Source organism: Lampetra fluviatilis, chromosome 7 (assembly GCF_964198595.1).
Source record: "Lampetra fluviatilis chromosome 7, kcLamFluv1.1, whole genome shotgun sequence".
Lineage (NCBI taxonomy): Eukaryota > Metazoa > Chordata > Hyperoartia > Petromyzontiformes > Petromyzontidae > Lampetra > Lampetra fluviatilis.
Genome location: NC_136281.1, coordinates 16,307,288 through 16,325,485, shown reverse-complemented (window position 1 = coordinate 16,325,485; position 18,198 = coordinate 16,307,288). Strand labels below are relative to the sequence as shown.

The 18,198-nt window shown below is 42.8% G+C and overlaps 1 protein-coding gene across 4 annotated transcripts in view; it reads left to right on the top strand.

Annotated features, from left to right (window-relative positions):
- Positions 1-1,700: 1,700 nt before the first annotated feature.
- Positions 1,701-18,198, top strand: part of ARID4A (AT-rich interaction domain 4A) — a 35,650-nt gene continuing 19,152 nt past the window's right edge. For all 4 annotated transcript variants that reach the window (XM_078858675.1, XM_078858674.1, XM_078858676.1 and 1 more), the window contains exons 1-10: positions 1,701-2,223; positions 4,824-4,884; positions 6,598-6,708; positions 9,143-9,208; positions 9,906-9,999; positions 13,811-13,890; positions 14,532-14,626; positions 15,915-16,059; positions 16,587-16,666; positions 17,826-18,090. In XM_078858675.1, coding sequence (XP_078714801.1) covers positions 4,879-4,884; positions 6,598-6,708; positions 9,143-9,208; positions 9,906-9,999; positions 13,811-13,890; positions 14,532-14,626; positions 15,915-16,059; positions 16,587-16,666; positions 17,826-18,090 — 942 coding nt within the window. In that variant the 5' untranslated portion in view covers positions 1,701-2,223; positions 4,824-4,878. The remainder of the gene's footprint in view (positions 2,224-4,823; positions 4,885-6,597; positions 6,709-9,142; positions 9,209-9,905; positions 10,000-13,810; positions 13,891-14,531; positions 14,627-15,914; positions 16,060-16,586; positions 16,667-17,825; positions 18,091-18,198) is intronic.

Genomic DNA, 18,198 nt, shown 5'->3' with positions numbered 1-18,198 from the left:
AGTGATTTCTATAATTTAGTTGTCTTGTGAAAATATGCAAAGATTGTCGACTTTATTTGCAAGAGTTATTCCATATCTGTCAACCCCTTACTAATGCCTACCACCTTATTGCAGACCAATTCCAACCTTTATTGGTCACCCCGTGCCCTACAAAGGGAGAAACACAGACACTTGTTGGCCATATCGAAACGGCTGTTCGCCGCATGGACCTGAAAACAATTTCCCTGCACAAGAATACGGGTAAACCGTGTGGGTTGACAGCTATGGTTATTCCGTTCTGGTGTCAACCTAATGCAACTCATCAGCCAAAATCTTTTCCACAGCTGGATGAAGCCCCCCCCCCACATCGTGGTGATTGTTGCACCATGCTTCACTCTTACAAAAAAAACATCTAAACCGGTCCAGAGGTTGCGTCTGCATACTGGGTATAGAACAGCAATTCGCCGATTTACGAACAGACATGGCTTATAGAGATACATTTCTGCTTGTATGCCTATGCTTTATTCAAGGCGCCAGTTTAATAGCCCAATTGGCTAACCAAAACGCCACCGCTGTACCTCCAAACACGCATATACGGAATATTTAATCAAGAGATGAACCCCTCTCGTATAAGCCACAACAAAGCTTCATACGGCAGAATACACAGCAGTATATGTTTTAAAAAAAAAACGCTGGACCGCCACCGTATCGGAAAGCGCCAAGTCAACGCAGCAGCCCACGTTTGATGTCACGGCGTAAACGCTCTCGGCACATCGCTTTCACACGGCGCTCTGCAAAGCACTCCTCAACCCAAGAAAGCCTAGTCTAGCTTTGAAGAAAGCCTGTTAATACGCCGAGCGAGAATTCTCAAACGAGACCGCGGTCGTTCGCCCAACCAACCAACCACCGCTCTCCCCGCCAACAACCCACAGCCCAGAGCAGTGGCACGCTCCCGCAGGCCGTCCACGTGCGCATGGCCGCGTCGCGGGCGCCTCCCAGCTGTTTCCGGTCGGCGCGCGCGGCACTTCCGCCCCGCCCGGGCGCCATTTGCTCGACTTTGAGCGGGCGACGGCGAGGTCACCATAGGCGCCGCTCACCGTGAGGGCGGCGTTCCCGAGGAGACGACGGGAGGAAGGGGGGGGGACAGAGACGGCGCTCTCCTTCGTCCGCGCGACCGTTCGAGCGCCGAGCGCATCTGGGGTCGGCCCGAGCGACGCCGTTGCCGAGAGCTTGGGGGTGGCGTGCGAGCGGAAAACGCCATCTGCCGATCGCAGCCTCCTCCGCCTCCTCTTCCTCCTCCCCTACCCAACATGGCGGAGGTGGTGACGTCACCTCGTCCTGGTGGGGCGGGCGGGGGGGGTTTCGGGGCTCGAGCGCGCATGCGCGTGGGGGGGGGGACTTATTTACGCCGTTTAGACGGTTCTAGCGGCGGCGCGCAATTGGCCGGCGGCTCGAGCACGTGATCCCGGCAAACAAACAAATGCAAATTGGAATTCGATTTTTGTTGTCAAATGTAAATACGGTTAGCGCAACGTTACGGAAAGTAACGTTTACAAAGAAACGATAATTTTAGATTTAAAAAAAATATATACTTTTGGCTGTTTCGTGCGCGCGGGCTCGATCTCTGGAAATGGTGGCGCGCGGGGGGGATGGGTCGTGGCTCGCGGATGAGAGGAAGAGGGGGGAGGGGCTGGCGAGGGGAGGGGCTGGCGGGGGAAGGGTCCGGCGGGGGGAGGGGCTGGCGGGGGGGTTCACCAGCAGTCAGCCGCGCGCTCGTGTAGGTGGGGGGGGCACTTCGACTTCCGGGTTAGACCCCCGCCCCCCGCTCCCTTCATGCATCGGCTTTCGCGGCCCCGCCCCCCCCGGACCCCCCCCCTCACCGCGCCCACGTGACCCGCAGCCAGTGTTTGGCGTGCGCGGCCGCCCGAGGTGACGTCACAGCCTCTCCCCTCAGACGAGGGGGGACATCGTTTACGAAGCACTTGGTGCGGCGCTCAGCTTTTTACAAAAAATAATTTCTATTCGGCTTTATTAATAACCATTTTATTTCATTAGACACATCCACGTCCCTATTTTCCCCTCGTGTACAGGCGGGGTGGTATTTTTTTTGATGCGGATAACAAATTCCCGCTTTGCGTCTCTTCACGCGTGGCGCGCCGCTGACGGCGGCGGCTGCTACCCTCGTCATTAACGACGACGACGGCGGCTACGAAGACGACGACGACGCTTGGGACACTGGCCGAGGTGAGCCAAACAGCTGCACTCACGACACGGCACCCCCTCATCACGTACGGGCGTTGCGGGGCCGCGGAGTTCAACGACGCGACCGTCGTGGTGGTGGTGGTGGTGGGGTTCTTTGCCTTTCAGCCATTCCCTTAGACGGTGTCGGTGGCGAAGGGAGGGCGAGAGAGAGAGAAGTCGCCACGTTTGTTTGTCGCGGGCTCGTTGTACGTGTAGACCACCTGAGCTCCTCTTCGTGGTGGTTTCGTGTTAACTGGGTGAATGTCGGCGGGTTGTTTGGGTGGTTGCGAGTCGCGGTGGTTGCCGCGCGGTTAATGGCGCAAACAACAACAGCAGCAGCGGCGGCGGCAACGAGGGAGGAGGAGGAGGTGGTGGAGGTGGTGGTGGTAGGAGTCGTTCACGGGAAAGGAAAAGTTGCCTCTGCCGTGCATGACGCTCGCTCTTGCCCTCCCCTCCCCTCCGTCAGTCCGTGTCTGTCGCTTGCGAGGGCGGCGAGGGCGGCCGATTGGCGATGTTTGTGCGGGAGGTGATGGTGGATTGAAGCTGCTGATTTGCGGTGGTGATCACTGTTAAGGGTTTGTGGTGCTTGTTTAGGGCTGGTGTGGTTGTGGTGTGGGGCAGCTGATGCTTGTTTTAGTGGTGCTTTGGGTCGTGGTTTGGGAGGGCGGCTGTCATGGTGCTGTGGTGCTTTAGGATGAACGGTGGTGCTGTGTTAGGGGTTGTTTTATATTATTGTGTTTGTGGTGGTTTTAGGCTGGACGCTTGTGCAAGGAGGTGAGTGAAGGTCGAGATGCCGGTTACATGGTAGAGGTTTAGGAAGGTTGTTGTAGTGGTGGTTGTGTTTGTTTTGGGAATTAGTGGTGGTTCGAGCTGGGTTGTGGTGTAGATCGTTTAAGCTTTGGTGGTGATGACTGGTGTGGTTATGCTTTAGTTTGAATACTCTTTGAGCAATGGACACCGACAAGCAGCCTTTACACTTCGACCCTTGCGCTCACTCGACCACCGTAGTATTTTGGCTTGCCGCCGGTGCCACCAGACATCAGATTTGCCATGTGCAGGCATCTAATTCTCTACGGCTGTCAATGAAACCCTCAAACGTGAGCAGGTCGGCTGGGAACTTCCCCTCCTGCTTCCCTGATTAGCGGCTCTGGCTTGCCTGGATCCGACGTCAGGTTCTTTGTGGTTTGACCTCGGTGGAGCTGGACCCTTTATTGGTGTTGTTCTCTCTCGCGCTGTGTATAACTAACGTGTGCATGACTGCGCGTCTGCGCGGTCCATATCTCTTTTTTATTAATAAATACGCCGACTGGGGGTGAAGACGACGGGTTGCCGACGTCGTCGCCGACATCGTCACCGACGAAGCGGAGTGTGCGCGTCTCTTATCGCGGAAGACGGACGGCATCTTTTCGCCGTCCCTTGGCGAATATAAACGAGCGTACAAAAGACACGGAACCCCGTCTCGCCTCGTCCCCCCCCCCTCCCTCCTCCATCTCTCCCCGTAGCTGCGTTCCCCCTATCCTCTTTTAACCTCACGCAGCAATTTCGACGGCGAAACCAGTCGGTCAGAGACCGACCGCCTGCTCTCCTCTCAATCCGGTGACGGACGCTCGCTTACGTAGTGAAGCGAGCTTCAAGCCTCGTCAGCTCGCCTCTCGCTTTTTTTTCTTGCTGTAGCCCTTCGCCTGAGTCGTGCCTCGGGTTTTTTTGTTGTGTTCGCCCTCCCTCTGGCGAGCCCGCTCGCCCGGGCTGTACAGCTCGTGCTTGTTGGCGAGGAATGCTGGGCTGAGGATGAAATGGCGCCCGCCTCGCATTGCTCAGCCCTCGCCGTTTTCTGCACATGGCCCGCTCGTCCTCTGATTTCCCTCTCACGAGTGCTTTGTGCGCGTGGAGTGTGTCTCGTACACGTTTTGTGTCTGTGTGGTAGTGCGTGCGTGCCTGTATTGATGTTTCAAGTAGTGTTACTGTATTGTGTTCCCCATAATTAAAGTAGGGGACCCACATCCCATGCCTTAATTTAGCACGTCAACAGCGAAGTGCTGTTCGTGTACTGTGCGTTTAGATCATTGGGTTTACATTGGTTATTCCCATTATATTAAATTAATTGCATCCGCATTGCCTTTTTCAAGTCCGTTCAGATACCTTCACGTTACACTGTTCCATCTCTGGCGCCGTTTTTTGGGTAGCAGCAAGGATATAGTTGTAGGTTGTGGTTACGAGTTTCGAGTGTATTTTACTCTACATGTACTTTGATGTTTCTATGTGTGCAGTAAGTAGGGAGTGCTCAGGGCCAGCGTGAAAGTAGAGTCCACGCGTGCCGGGGTTACCCTGCTGGTTTTTATGCCATATTTACTCAACTTGTTTACTTGCAAACATTTTGATGACCTTCACTCAGCAGGAAGGTCTTGGGTTTAGAAGTTGTGCTTCCACCCAGATCACGTTAAAATGATGTGCTCACAGGATAAATAATGCATTTTTTGGTTATCAGAATGATAGACGTATCATCGGTTATTGTTGCAGGTGCCATTTAGATTGCGTTAATTTATTATTACGATACTTTACATTCTGTTGACGGCACGTTCTGTGTTTCTACTTCCTCATTGCAGGCTCAGCTGTGACGTGGGTGGCTCCAGACGGTGTACCTGCCGTGAAGACGCCACAATGAAGGCAAGGATGATCTTCCATAGCTGTTGTGGCTGTGTGCTTGAATGCTATGTCAGTGTGTGTCCCTAATTCAGGGACAACCCCTTCACTTCTTTTAATCACCCCCAGGCGTAAGTTGTTGGCACAGAAGACTGAAAGAAATCCTGCTTATGAACTTGAGTTATTGCAAGAATTCATGGTCGCATCATGTTTAGTTTCCACTTCAGACAGCGCACCGTGATTACTGTAGAAGTAATGAACAGTTCTGTAAATTGAACGGTGTGGAACTGGCACAATGGTAAGAGTGCTGGATCACTGCTTTCAGTAATTCACCCTACCAAATTGGAAAAATAATGATTGCTGGAATGGTCTAGCAGATACACGTCAACAACATGACTTAGTCAGCTACCCCAATAATTAAGAACTACAATGTGCCACTCATGTGTTTGTTACATTAAATGCAACCCCTGTAACAGGCTGCATGCTTCCACAGTCCTTTCAGATGAAATTAAAATATCCTGTCCATCTGGTGTTGAAATTTAGGTCCCAGCATCACTGTTTAGCTGATCTAACATTTCAAGAGTGAGACGGTGCTTACAAACTTGCTATCAGTGTAGCATTAGGTATAGAAGAATGTGCCTCAAGAGTTCTGCCCATGAAATCTCTGTTTTCTTGTCTCTATTAATCACTTTGCTTAGATTTTAATGAAGTAAAATTTGTATCTGACCGAGGTTAGACTAGTCATAGCATATCCTTGTTAGATTAACTCTTCTTAGTGATTAGATATTTTTAAAGTGATAATTGTATCAATTTGTCAGTGGCATGAGCAGTGCCTATAATACATCATGTTGCATTTTAAAGTATACTTTTTCACATTTGTAAGCTTTTTATTGTCAACTCCTAATTGTGATTTGTTGCTTAAGTCGCAAAATATTTCCAAGCAGATGACTTTGCTCCACATCTGTACATTGCAGATGGTTGCTGCAATGTGGCTGTCAGTTTTAAAAGAATGCTTATTTTATACTTCTAAAAAAGTGAAAAAGAATAACTTGCAGCTTGCAACATTTGTTTAAACCTCTTATAAAGAACAAATTTTGAAATGTCTGTGCAGACACGGTCTAACTTTGGCTGCGTACATATTTGGCCATCCGTATTTTCACTCATTTAGATGATTTATTTTGTGTACACAGTCACTTGGTCATTTAGAACAATATACTTCGTAAAATAGCTGTTCCAGAATGTCAGTAAGAGGGACTTACCGATCTTTTTTATTGTGCTTTTTCTTAGAAAATGATATAAGTACCTTTAATCAGCTTCTTTTGTTTTCCTATTAGGTGCAGCTATCTAAAGTAGTGGTTCTCAAAATGCATCGCAAAATGCCCATTAAATGACTGTTTTTTAATGTGGAGTGCTGTATTGTGGAGTTGGAAAGTGCATTGTGTTGCACATGATGACGAATACGAAAAATCATATTCTTTCATAGTTCTTTGAATATTGCTTAAATATGCAACTCACGCATGAGTAACAGAGACAAGTTGGTGTGTTGTGTAATGGAGGTTGGATGCTTGAGGTCTTTTCACATGTGAATGTCTTGTGTAGTAGTAGGTTTTTACCCTTTTAAACTGGTACAAAACTGACACCTTTATTGTACCAGTTTAAAAGGGTAAAAACCTACTACTATATTTTACCACTGGTAAAAGAGATCTCATAGTGTAAATGTCTTGTGTCTTCATGAAGTTGGCAGATGAGCCCGCCTACCTAACAGTGGGCACCGATGTGAGTGCCAAGTACCGTGGTGCCTTCTGCGAAGCCAAGATCAAGCTGGTGAAACGGCTCCTGAAGCTGAAGGTAAATTGGAATGGTTTCCGTTGTCTAGGAATGACAGCCTATGGCTTTAATTCAACATCACAATTGCTTAACGTAGCATCGGCGATGCAGGATTATCATGCACACTTTATTTTATGAGGCAGTCGACCAGAGTTGCATACACATTTGGTTGCATACAATGTAAATATGGGATAAAAAAGGGGAATAGTTTTCTTGTATTTCATAGAAATCACCTTTGCAGCATTGTGGCATCAAAGTTATACGAATAGGCATGTGCCTTTAATTGTTCCAAATGCTGAAATATCATAATATATGCATTATGACAAGTACTTAAAATCATATTCTTTAATAGTTCGAATATTGATAAATATGCAACTCAGGCTTGAGTAGCAGAGACACTTTGGTGTCTATCGTATATTATGATAATCACTAATTTCGTGCGAGTCAGACAACCGTCAGGATTGTCTTGGCTGCTTTTACGCTGGAGGAAAAAATACATGTCATCTTCCGTGCACTATCTAATGCATCTGCGCCTGTGCCAAACTTCTTCCGAAAATGTAGAATGTTGAGCTCTGGTAGGACTGCTTATAAGTTGTGCAGTAGCAAACTCATGTGACAGCTATTTGATCAAGTACGCTGTGATTTTCATTTGACTAGAATTAGAAACATTCATGGCAACAAAGTGTTCTCTTTTCTTTATGTTCACTTAGGGGTAAGAGGGAAATGTGTAAAAAAACATCTCCTGATGATGTGTGGTGTAGTTTCTTTTTTTCCAACCCACTCCTGTTTTCAGGAAATTGGTTAGCATTAGTCTAAAGCAGTATTGTGGTTATCGTTGATTTGACCATTCCATCGATCATAGGATAAGGTTTTAAGGTAGTTGTAGTTGAGGTAGCAGTAAAAGTCCTTGATCTTTAAGAAAGTATTGATAAGTTCTCAAACTAATGAAGCCATAGAAAGGGCTATGAAAGCGAATCAGAAATTACTTTATGTGGATGAAGTGGAAGAGCGTGGGAGGATGCAGGCTATATTGTAGGGACACAGAAATCAAATCAGAGATAAACTGTTATAGGATTGGACTACTTTTTGGCAGAAGCAAACTGGGGGAGATAGAAGATGCTGACAGCAAGAGGGACAACAATATGTTATTCTCGATGGTCAGTCGATTGCATTAAGAAGTGTCGAAGAGTATAGGACTGGAACCAGTTGGCATATTGGGGTAGAGCAATTGAGGGTGTATATCATGCATTGTTCATCCAGCTGTTGAACAGGAAATAATCTATCGTATCAACAGAATCATTTGGGGACATTGGGCATAGGAAGGGAAGCTTCCGTGCAGAATTTAAAGATGATGTAAGAAATTGAGAAACAGGTAAGACGAGAAAATTTTGAAACAGCAGTGAGGCGGATAAAATCAAAATACAGCAGAGATTGTGGCATTACTTCTGAAATGATGATAGAAAGGGAATGTAGCACGTTGGAGGAGTTGAACAAGGTTATATAGCTGCCTGGACGAGGGAATAGCTGTCACAGGACTGGAAGAAGGCAATCATACCACAATATAATTTGGATAGAAAGGAGTTCAGTCACTAATTACTCGAGGGGGATAACTGATGAGCATTCCAGGTCAGGTATTTACCAAAATATTGCCAAATAGAATAACGCTAGAAAATACACTTCATGGAAAATGAGTCCCTTAAATCATGGAGGGGACGACTGATAGAGTAGAGTTAGGAGTATGGGGGAGGACCTTTGGATTTCCTTTCGAGATTTTAAGCTAGTTCATGATGCTGTCTGCGAACTGCTGGGCTGTAATGGCATTCTCCATAAGATAATTCGGATGATTTAAAACTTGTATGACAGGTCTTAATCCTGGTTGTGAATAGGTGATGAGACATTAGAGGGGTTTGGGTTAGGACAGTTGTTGGTAAAGGTTGTGTATTGTCACCAACATTGTGTAACGTTGTGCTTGATCATACATTTACAAACACCATGAAGAGTGTTAGGAGTGTATAAAATCCAGGATTCCACACAGGTAATATGAATGTGCAACACTTGGGAGTACGCACATAATGCAGGTCCGTTGATGAGGACCTTTGCTGGAGCCATACAGTCTGGACACTGAAGTCTTAAAAGCAAGGTTTCCTGAAACAAAATTTACGTAATTAGAAATGGGGTGCCTGCATGAGGATCTAAATCTATATTTGGATGAGGGAAAGGTGATGTGGTAGTGGACTACTTATGCACTCATAGGTCAGAGTTTGAAAAGGGGTATTTTGAGGTGGGAGTGCACTCTGCATTAGAATATAGATAGGAGATGTATTGCTTTTCTGGCAAGACAGGATAATCAATGCAGAAGTACAGAAGAGAACATGGCAGGTAAGCGTTGTAGATGTGTTGAATTTAAATCAAACGTTGGTCTAGTTGGTCAAAAGCCCCACCAATCTGCTTACAGGTCACATTCAAGCATGACCATTCGACGCAGTTGGTGCAAGATGATCAGGTGAAGGGTTCAATTCGGGTAAGTGCTCGCACAACTGCACACATGAGTTCCCGGTCACTGCTCTTTTAATTAAATTGTATGAACTTGGAGAAAGGCTGGAATTTTGGTGCTGCGTTACTGTGCCCTGTAAATGTTGAGCAAAGTCTTTTGCTGAGAGGAAATCATCAGTGACTTCAGTGGTGGCATCTTTGTTTTTTTATTGCCAAAAACATATTTTCCTCTTTGGGAGCTTCAAGGGCTTCGTGATATTTACAACAATGTCTGTGGAAAAAGTTGCCTTTTTAGAAAATGTACTACTATTTGGAAATAATTTGTATTTCATAATTTTGTTTGTATCTCAATATGGAGTTTGTTGACGTAAATTTACTTTTGCCTGTTTTTATTCTTTTTGTCAGTATAAAATTACCTTCATACTTTTTTTGCCTGACCCAGCATGACACCTGTGTATAGCTATAGATTGTGTTACATTTTTTAGGGTAAACTTGGACATAGGCAGTGATGTGTTTTGTATAAATGTCATTTCAATGTCACTTGTACCTTCAAGTCCATGTTTGTTGGCACTATGTTAATGAAGTGCTGAAGCGGGTGAATCTGTAACCTCTTGCCCTTCTCATCTTGAATTTGTGTTATCTGTGGCTATGCCTATTAGGCGGTACTTGAGGAGGAAGAATCTCTGTTAAGGTGCCTCTGTTTGGAATGTTTAATTGTCCTTTAGGTTGGTGCTCTTGTGGAGGTCAAGGTGAATGAGGGAACTACTTTCCAGGAGGCTGTGATAAACAAAATAACAGATGCCAGCTGGTACACAGTGGGTGAGTGTCACTCTTACATCCTTCCTAAAGGTGGATGTCATTACCACAACATTGTGTGTGTGTGTAAAATACTGCATTTTAGTACAGTAATTTCATTTTCGAATACATTTAAAACCACTTTGCGAAATATCTATGAAAGGCGCCTCCATTTTGATAGAAGATTCATATGTATAAACCAGCACAAATGTAAATGCAACCACACGTTAGACATGTGAGCTTGCACCCATGTGCTCATGTTTTAACACACGTTCAAATCACACTTGTAGAGATAATGTTACAAAAAATATATAAAAACACGTTTGTAAATGCTTCATTGCATATCTTGCTTTACAATTATGCAGGTCTGGGAATTCATATTTATATTCTATGTGGTAAGGTTTTGTAGTTTATATTATGCATGGATTTAGTATTTCCCAGGCATAGCAATAAGTAGTCTATCAAAAATATACACCCTTAAAATAGCAATTATACATTTAACAGAATGCAAATAATCAGTTGATGATTTTTTTACAAAGTTATTTCTATAAAATGTTGTATTTAAGCATGTACGTGCAAATGTTTGACTTCTACTGCACAAAGGTTGTGGCAATTATACTTAGAAAAAAACTCGCAGTTGAGTTCCTCTTCTGTTAGTAGTTGTGAACATGTTTTTATATAATTTAATATCATTGGGAAATGTGCCATATTTCTGAAACACAGTTGTAAAATACAAATCTGGTTTCAGAATGCCTATAGTTATACAATTTAGTGGCATTTTTATAATTTTCTTGACATGTAATTGTCTACGGGTTACATTTTTAACGATAGTTTTTGTTTCTTTTCAATACTATTCTGAAATATTTGGTAATAGGAATGCAGAATGCCCAAGCCCACATCTTTACCACAGTTCATTGTTAACTTTTTCTTTTTTATATTGCCATCATTGTCTTTCATACATCAAGTCATTAATAGTACATCACAGTGCTCTCTAACAACTAGAGGCATTTGGGAAATATATATACATTGATGAAAATGACAGGTTCAAAAAATTCAGTGATTAATTATAACCCTATTTGTATTAACTAGTGCTACATTTTTCAGTTTTGCCTGCATTTGCTGCAGTCTTTCACAGTTTCCATGCTCAGTGTCAGCATATAAGTTCAGTGCTCGGTACACTGAGGCCAAGTGATGATGGTAATGCAGTAAGTGGTGATGCAAGCCTAATGGAGATTAAATGACCTGGCCTATTGATAACACCACCCAAAGCAGAGGACCGAATAAATGTAATTTGCAAATGTTGACGGTAAGCGGCTTCTCCTGCGAGCTGTGTTGGTTGATAAGTGATAGTTGCAGTTTTTAGCGCACATCCTTTTGATGTGTGCAAATGCTAAGCAATAAAATTATCATGTTAAGCTGCACAGGTTGACAAGTGTCAAATTAACAAGCTACTAAGCAATTACATATAAGAAGTCTCCATTTTGTTATGGGATTCAACTGTACAAAGAATAGTGTTTTGAGGTGTGCAAGAATAAACCTATGTGTGCTCACATTCTGGTGTGCACAAGCTAATCATGCTGGTATGCAGCACATTTATATTTTAAATAAACACTTTTTTTTTTATAGTATTTCATTGTCAGTCTTACAAAATTATGCAGATGTAGTCATTGCTATTGGTAATCTGTGTGGTAAGTTTAATAGTGACTGGCTTCAGAGGTTTATAGTTAATAAAAAAACAATGAAGTATCCTCGCAAGTATAGATGGACTCTTTTCTGGGCTCTTGAAAATAATGCAACCTTCAAGACTGGCTGAAATTCTGCCTTGTCAAAGCTTACTTTGTTGACAAAAGGATTCATTGAGACCATGTGAAATCTCCCTTGATGATTTCCTGGCTGTTTGGAAGCCCAGCAGTGATCTACCAATTAACATGTACATATCAAGCTATTGGAGGATGTTGGCTTGCAAAATGAGATCGGAGTTCTTTTAGGGCTTGCAACACAATGAAGACCCCTTTTAAACATAATCGTCTAATCTTATGTGCAGTAATTTTCGTTAAAAAATGCAATTAATATGCTGTTCTGCTGAAGGGGATGCAGATGTCTAACTGCTAGGTGCTTATTTAAATTGGATAATTAGCTTAATCATCTTGCTGGTATGGTTGTAATTTTTTTTATAAATTGCGGTATTTATTTTTGGAATGCAGTTCTCAATGTTTGGGACACTATAAAATGTATGGGCTTTACAGATAACTAGCATTGTAACCCAAGAAGGAAGTTGCTAACCACTTTAGCCCTTAAAAAAAGAATAGGCATTACACGTTCAGGCAATAATAACTGTGTTATGGTTTTTAAACGCCTATTCCAAAGCATCAAGGCTGCATTAACCACACATGCTTTTGCTAAAAAATGCAAACAAGCACACTTTGATAAAGTATGCATTGTCCTTTGAACGGATTGGCCTACACCATGGTCCCATAGACACTTTAGCCCTTGTCTAAAATATGTACCTGAAATACTTAGTTGTATTTATATCAACAAATATAAAATCGGTGCTTTTCAGTGAAGTCTTTCGAAGATGTGTAGGGCATGGTCACAGCGGTATGAAATTAATGTTCTGCATTAATAAAATCTGCGTACCAAAAGGCTTTGTTTGGCTCTTTTGGTTAACTTTACTGTTGGGTTACACACCCAAGCACAAACCTAGTTTTCTGCAGATTGCTGCTAACACTTGCACCACGTGATAGTTTCCTTTGGTATCCGCAGATGTAGTCTGCTTTTACGGATTAAACTTGTTTTTATATTGGGATGTTTTTTCTTTCAGCCTTGCTCATACATTTTAAGCAATTAGGTTATTTTTCACTAGAGTCAATTATTTAGATTTTTGCTGTTGCACACTTCTAGAGAAAATTAAATATATGGGTACTCCAACATGGTAAAATTGTTGGTTTGTGAACAATGATTGATGATGCTGATCTGATTGGATGTAATTTTCTAGTATTTATTGTATGCATTTTAATTGTCATTATGTGAAGTTATGATTTTATTCAGAAGTAAATTTTTTCACCATGTCATGATGCATTTGTGGATGCGGGGTTTCCATGGACCAGCAGGTTTCCTCTGAACCAATTACAAAATCAAAATTGAAAATAGTTAATGTGGATACACATGATATGATGCATGTATCATAAGTGTAATAATGGATATTCATCAATTTGTCAATTAATAGTTAACAAATAGTTTTGGGTTTTAAGTAGTAGCCAAATAATACATTTATTTCTCACTATATGAGGAATGTTGGTCCATTGTGATGCAATGTCAAGTTTTACTGCCTCAATGTGTAGCAACTGTTGCAAACGAATTACATGATGATGTTAGTGTAAGATGTATAGGAGCTCAAACCAATAATCACAATCGCCACTATGAAGACCTTGGGGGAACATTACTGGAATCCTGGTGACATGCTTGGTATTTTTAAAGATGATATTGACAGACTTAACAGGACATGGGCAGGTCCCTAGTGTGAAACACAAAGCACACATCCATGCTGCATCACTTGGTTTAAACTGCCACAAAGCAGCATGTTGAATTCAACAACACAATTGTCGGTACATTTTTGTCGGACGTTGGACTGAAGTACTGACCTCCCAGATGATTGATGTCTGCAGTTGGTTACTGCTCTGTTGCTTTGACATTTTGAAATTGAGCAACTGCTTTGAGAAGTTAGTTTTACTGCCACAGTGTGTTTGTGTATTTGTGGTGGGAAGTGTCCTGGCAGGAAAGCTAGGTCAGAAACATGTGCCCTTATAAGGTGTGTTATGTGCATGTCCTTTGACAGTGTTTGACGATGGCGATGAGAAGACCCTGCGGAGGTCGTCCCTCTGCCTCAAGGGCGAGAGACACTTTGCCGAGAGCGAGGTAGGTGTGCGGCTGCATATAGTCACGTCAGTGTATCATCGCTTCTCGCTTTGCAAACAGTTCAGCAGCGAAGCTTCGTTACCTGGTCCGGTGGCACACTCAGAGCTAATGTGCATTTCCTGTCCTACTGAGAATTCTTTTAAAGAAATTGTTCCCAACATCGTCATCAATATTTAACAACCCTGATGTGTGAATTAAAGTTATCGGGCGAAGCATAATTTTCTCAAACGGAGGAATGGTGCGATGACCGTTGTGCTAAAGCTTTTTCGGCAAATACCAACTTCAAGTGTTTTGAGTCATGTATTCTACTCCTGTAATTGCCTTACTATTCAATTTCAAAATTAGGCAAACCACAAAGAAATTTAAGTCACTGGATGAGTTTGAAGTGTAGCAGAAAATGTACACGTGATGTGAAAAAGATTATGAATATATGTTCTAAAATTGTAGGATTTATTCTTTAATTTTGGACGTGCACTAACTTGTGTGGATAATTGCTTTTAATTACACCAATCCATTCTGTAATGTTTTTGGCAGACACATTCTGGTCAAAGGAGGTGTTAACAGTTTAGCAGTGACATTAATAAGAGTATGTGTTTGCTTTATTCCCTCCATTACCACCCCATCATCCCTGATCTCGGAAGACCCTGGACCACCTGCCTCTGTCAAACCCAGAACACTTTGGCACTCCGGTCATGGGAAAGAAGTCGAATCGTGGCCGGCGCTCCAGCCCTATTGTGTAAGGTTAACTAATTTTGTTTATTCCTGTGAAACGGATTCCTTTTATGACCAGGGCAGTTTATACAGGTATGATGACGGGCGATGACAATACACAATTACGCATGTTTTATTGATTTTGTTGTTAATTTTGGGTTTCAGAATTGGCAGTTGAATGTGTTTTTTCTTCAGCAGTGGTTGGGCATGAATTGGTAGCAATATTCATAGGTTGAATATGGTTTAGTGTCTTAACCAAAGTGATCCTCTTGGATAAGTTGATCTATTTATTTATTCCTTGACTTATTCACTGATGCGGTCATCGTTGTTGAGCACTAATGGTGATCTCCCTTTGCTTGAGTTTGGATAAACTTACCATGTGAAATCCAAATCTAGCTGACAACGTTTCTAAGCCAGTTTGCCTTTTTTAATCTTTTTTTTCCTTCAAGTGCCTATTGCAGAATTGTCTTAGGATGTTTATTAAATAATTATGTTGAGATATTGTGACAGCTGTGTGGACGTGTTTTATAAATGACTAAAAAGGCTCCATTCAGACAAAAAAGGCCTTACCTTCACATTAATTTGGCAAAAAAGAACAGACCTGAATGTTGTTTGCTTTTATAATCTGTCATTAACATTTTTGGCATCCAGGGGATGTATTTTTTGTAAATAATTTTAATTCTAATATGTAATTAATTGGTTTTACCTTCATCCCCACATCTCCTGTAATGTGAAGAATTCATACTTGTGTGTCATCCAAAATGAACCTCTTGGCATGCACAATATTGACTTGAGTTGAGGAATAAACTCGCCTATCACATCTATCCTCATCACAGATGTGCTCGCATCCTGCTTACAGATGTTCAACCCAAATTGTAAACATTGCCTTGATTCATTAGGCTGTCACAATGTTGCACCTATATTTGATACATTTTTCTTGTCTTAACATTCTCATGGATAAAAGTGAATTTTTCTGCTGTTGTAATGTGCAGTACCCCACCATCTTTGATAATCTAATTTAACTGCTATCTTTTGACAAAATCTCGTAACTAAAATATGGCCATTGAGGATTCAGGATAATTCAATTTTCACGATGTATAAATATGTGTGTGGAACTTCTTTCGCACCGTATGTAGCCAACCGTGCTAATCGGAGTTTACCACTTTTTTTCTTAAAATCAGGTTGACTTCTATTGATAGTCTCGTCACGTAATGAAAACGCCCTTGTACCATCCACTCTATTGGTCCATATATGGAAAACTGCCCAATGGCTTCATGAAATTGTAATTGGAAAGACTTGTGTTTTGCGCGCAGTCCCAATGAAGAGGAAGAGGAGTCATCTTCGTCAGAAGAAGAAGATGAAGACCAGAAAAGGATTAATGATGACCTCTTGGGCAAGGTTATGGCGGTGGATTCGGTTGGAGGAGAGCGCAAGTGTCGTGGCTTTTGTCCAGTTCTGGTGGGTGCACTCCCAAACATTCATCCTGGCACACCCAGAGAACACCATGGCTTACTTAATAAGTCTGCCAACTTACCATTTTTACATCATGTTTGACATCATCAGTCTATAAACTCGTGACATACTCCCACTTGCAATATGGATGATGTGTGTCAATAAACGTTTGAAAAGTGCTCATCCACTGGAACTTCAAAGAACACCTAATCAGCTTAAATGTGTGAGAAAGATGAGAAGTTGATGAGAAGTGTCCAACATTTTTTAAGTGAATTGCTGTCTGAGCTTTGTGGCACTGCACAAAATAAAAAAATAATAAAGACCTATTTTAACAGTAGTCCACAGAGTAAGTAGAATGTAAAGCTAAAGAACTTGAATGAAAAAAAGTGCCTCTAGGTGTGCTTAAAAATCTCATTGTGGAGCACTTAATGCGGATAGTTTTTTGCTTCGATTTTTTTTACGTACTGTGCCTTGCAAAATCAAAGGACTGTGTGTGCCTGTGTTGCAACCTTCTGCTTACATCTCATTTTCAGGTTGTGTCGCCAGCTTGCAGTGATGAGATCACGGTGAAAAAGGACTTCTGCCTTGTGCGCTCTTTCAAGGATGGGAAGTTGTAAGTACCTATTACTGTGCCTCTGGAATTTCATGCTGTTATCCTCAAAATGACTGAATTATAATGACTGAATTAAATTTAACAAAACACTTTGTTTTGTCTTTTCCCCAAATTGTATCCTGACGTGCAATTGCCATCATGTCATGGAATGAAGAATCCCTTCAGAAGTTTTGCTGAGCAGTGGTCTGCAGAAGGAGATGCATAACGCCTCCTGAGATCTCAAATTATCGTGGATGGAGATATTTTAGGGTTATTGAACAGTAATTATTTTAACAATAGGGTACCAAATCCGTATATAAGGAATCCGTATCGATTACATTGTAAGTTTAGCAAGGAATGCAACGATTAGCACATGCGAATGTTCAAACAGCACAGCGTGTACGACTGATTTCCCAGCGTCCGTCTTCTTAAATCACCAGCAGCAGGCCTAAGTTGCGGTGTGGTACATTTGCCCTAATTTCTCAGTTTTCGCAGCCCTGCAATCGCTTGTTCGTGCCACTCCTGGCAAAAGGGCCTCCACCCAATTAGACAACTCGAGATGGAAATTTGTATACTCTTCCACACTGACCATACGTTTTGGAAGAGATGCGTAACCTACTCTTTACCCAATAGAGAATATTTAAGAGACTTGCCCCATTGCTTCCACTGAAGTGTTGGGAGAATGGAATTGAACAGGCATCCTCTGGATTGCAAGTCCAGGATGCTAACCATTATACCCCGGCAGCTCCCTTAGTTTTTCAGTTCAAAGGGTAAATATGTTATGGTCGTTGATAAACATTTTATATGCATGTGACAAAGCATTTACCAATTGTTACCATTTTAATGCAATTACCACTCATGTAATAAACAATTTAAACAACCCTCGTGTTTTTGTGCAGTCATTGGAACTGTGCTGAGACAATCAACTCACTACGTTTAAGAACCTGGTTTCATCACGGACAGCAGCCCAGATTCGTATCTGGGAACTCGGCGTTGCCAGTTCAATGCTTTAATCTCTGAGCCACTCGGCCACCTTAAAAAGATTGTTATGTAGAAACCTCACAAATGGTTCTAAAAACAATACTGTAATTTACATATTGCTACTTTAGGGTGGTAGTGTGGAAAAAACGTAATGCATTCATAAATTAAAGTGTAAGTCTCGAATGATGTGATTCTGCAGTCACGTGGTTCTGAGGAGCGACCTGAAAGAGCTGAACTTGGACTCGGCGCCCAAATTGGAACCGTCACTAAAGTCGGCGCTTGAAAGCGCGCTGGAGTTCAGGGAGGCGCTGATGGTGCCGCCATGCTGGCGGTCGGAGCTGAGTGAGGACAGCTCCACCGAGGAGGACCCGGACGATGACGACGGCCCCGCTGACGAAGAAGAAGACGATGATGGCGGAGGTCGTGGCAGCAATGGGAGCCGTAACCAGGGTGACAAAACCGAGGTAGGACCGCCGCTGGTGTTTCGCCTTTTTGTCTCTTGGGGGTGATTTAACAGCAATAAATTAACGTTATAAAGAATCTAAATGCAATCACATCTAATAGCACTCTTT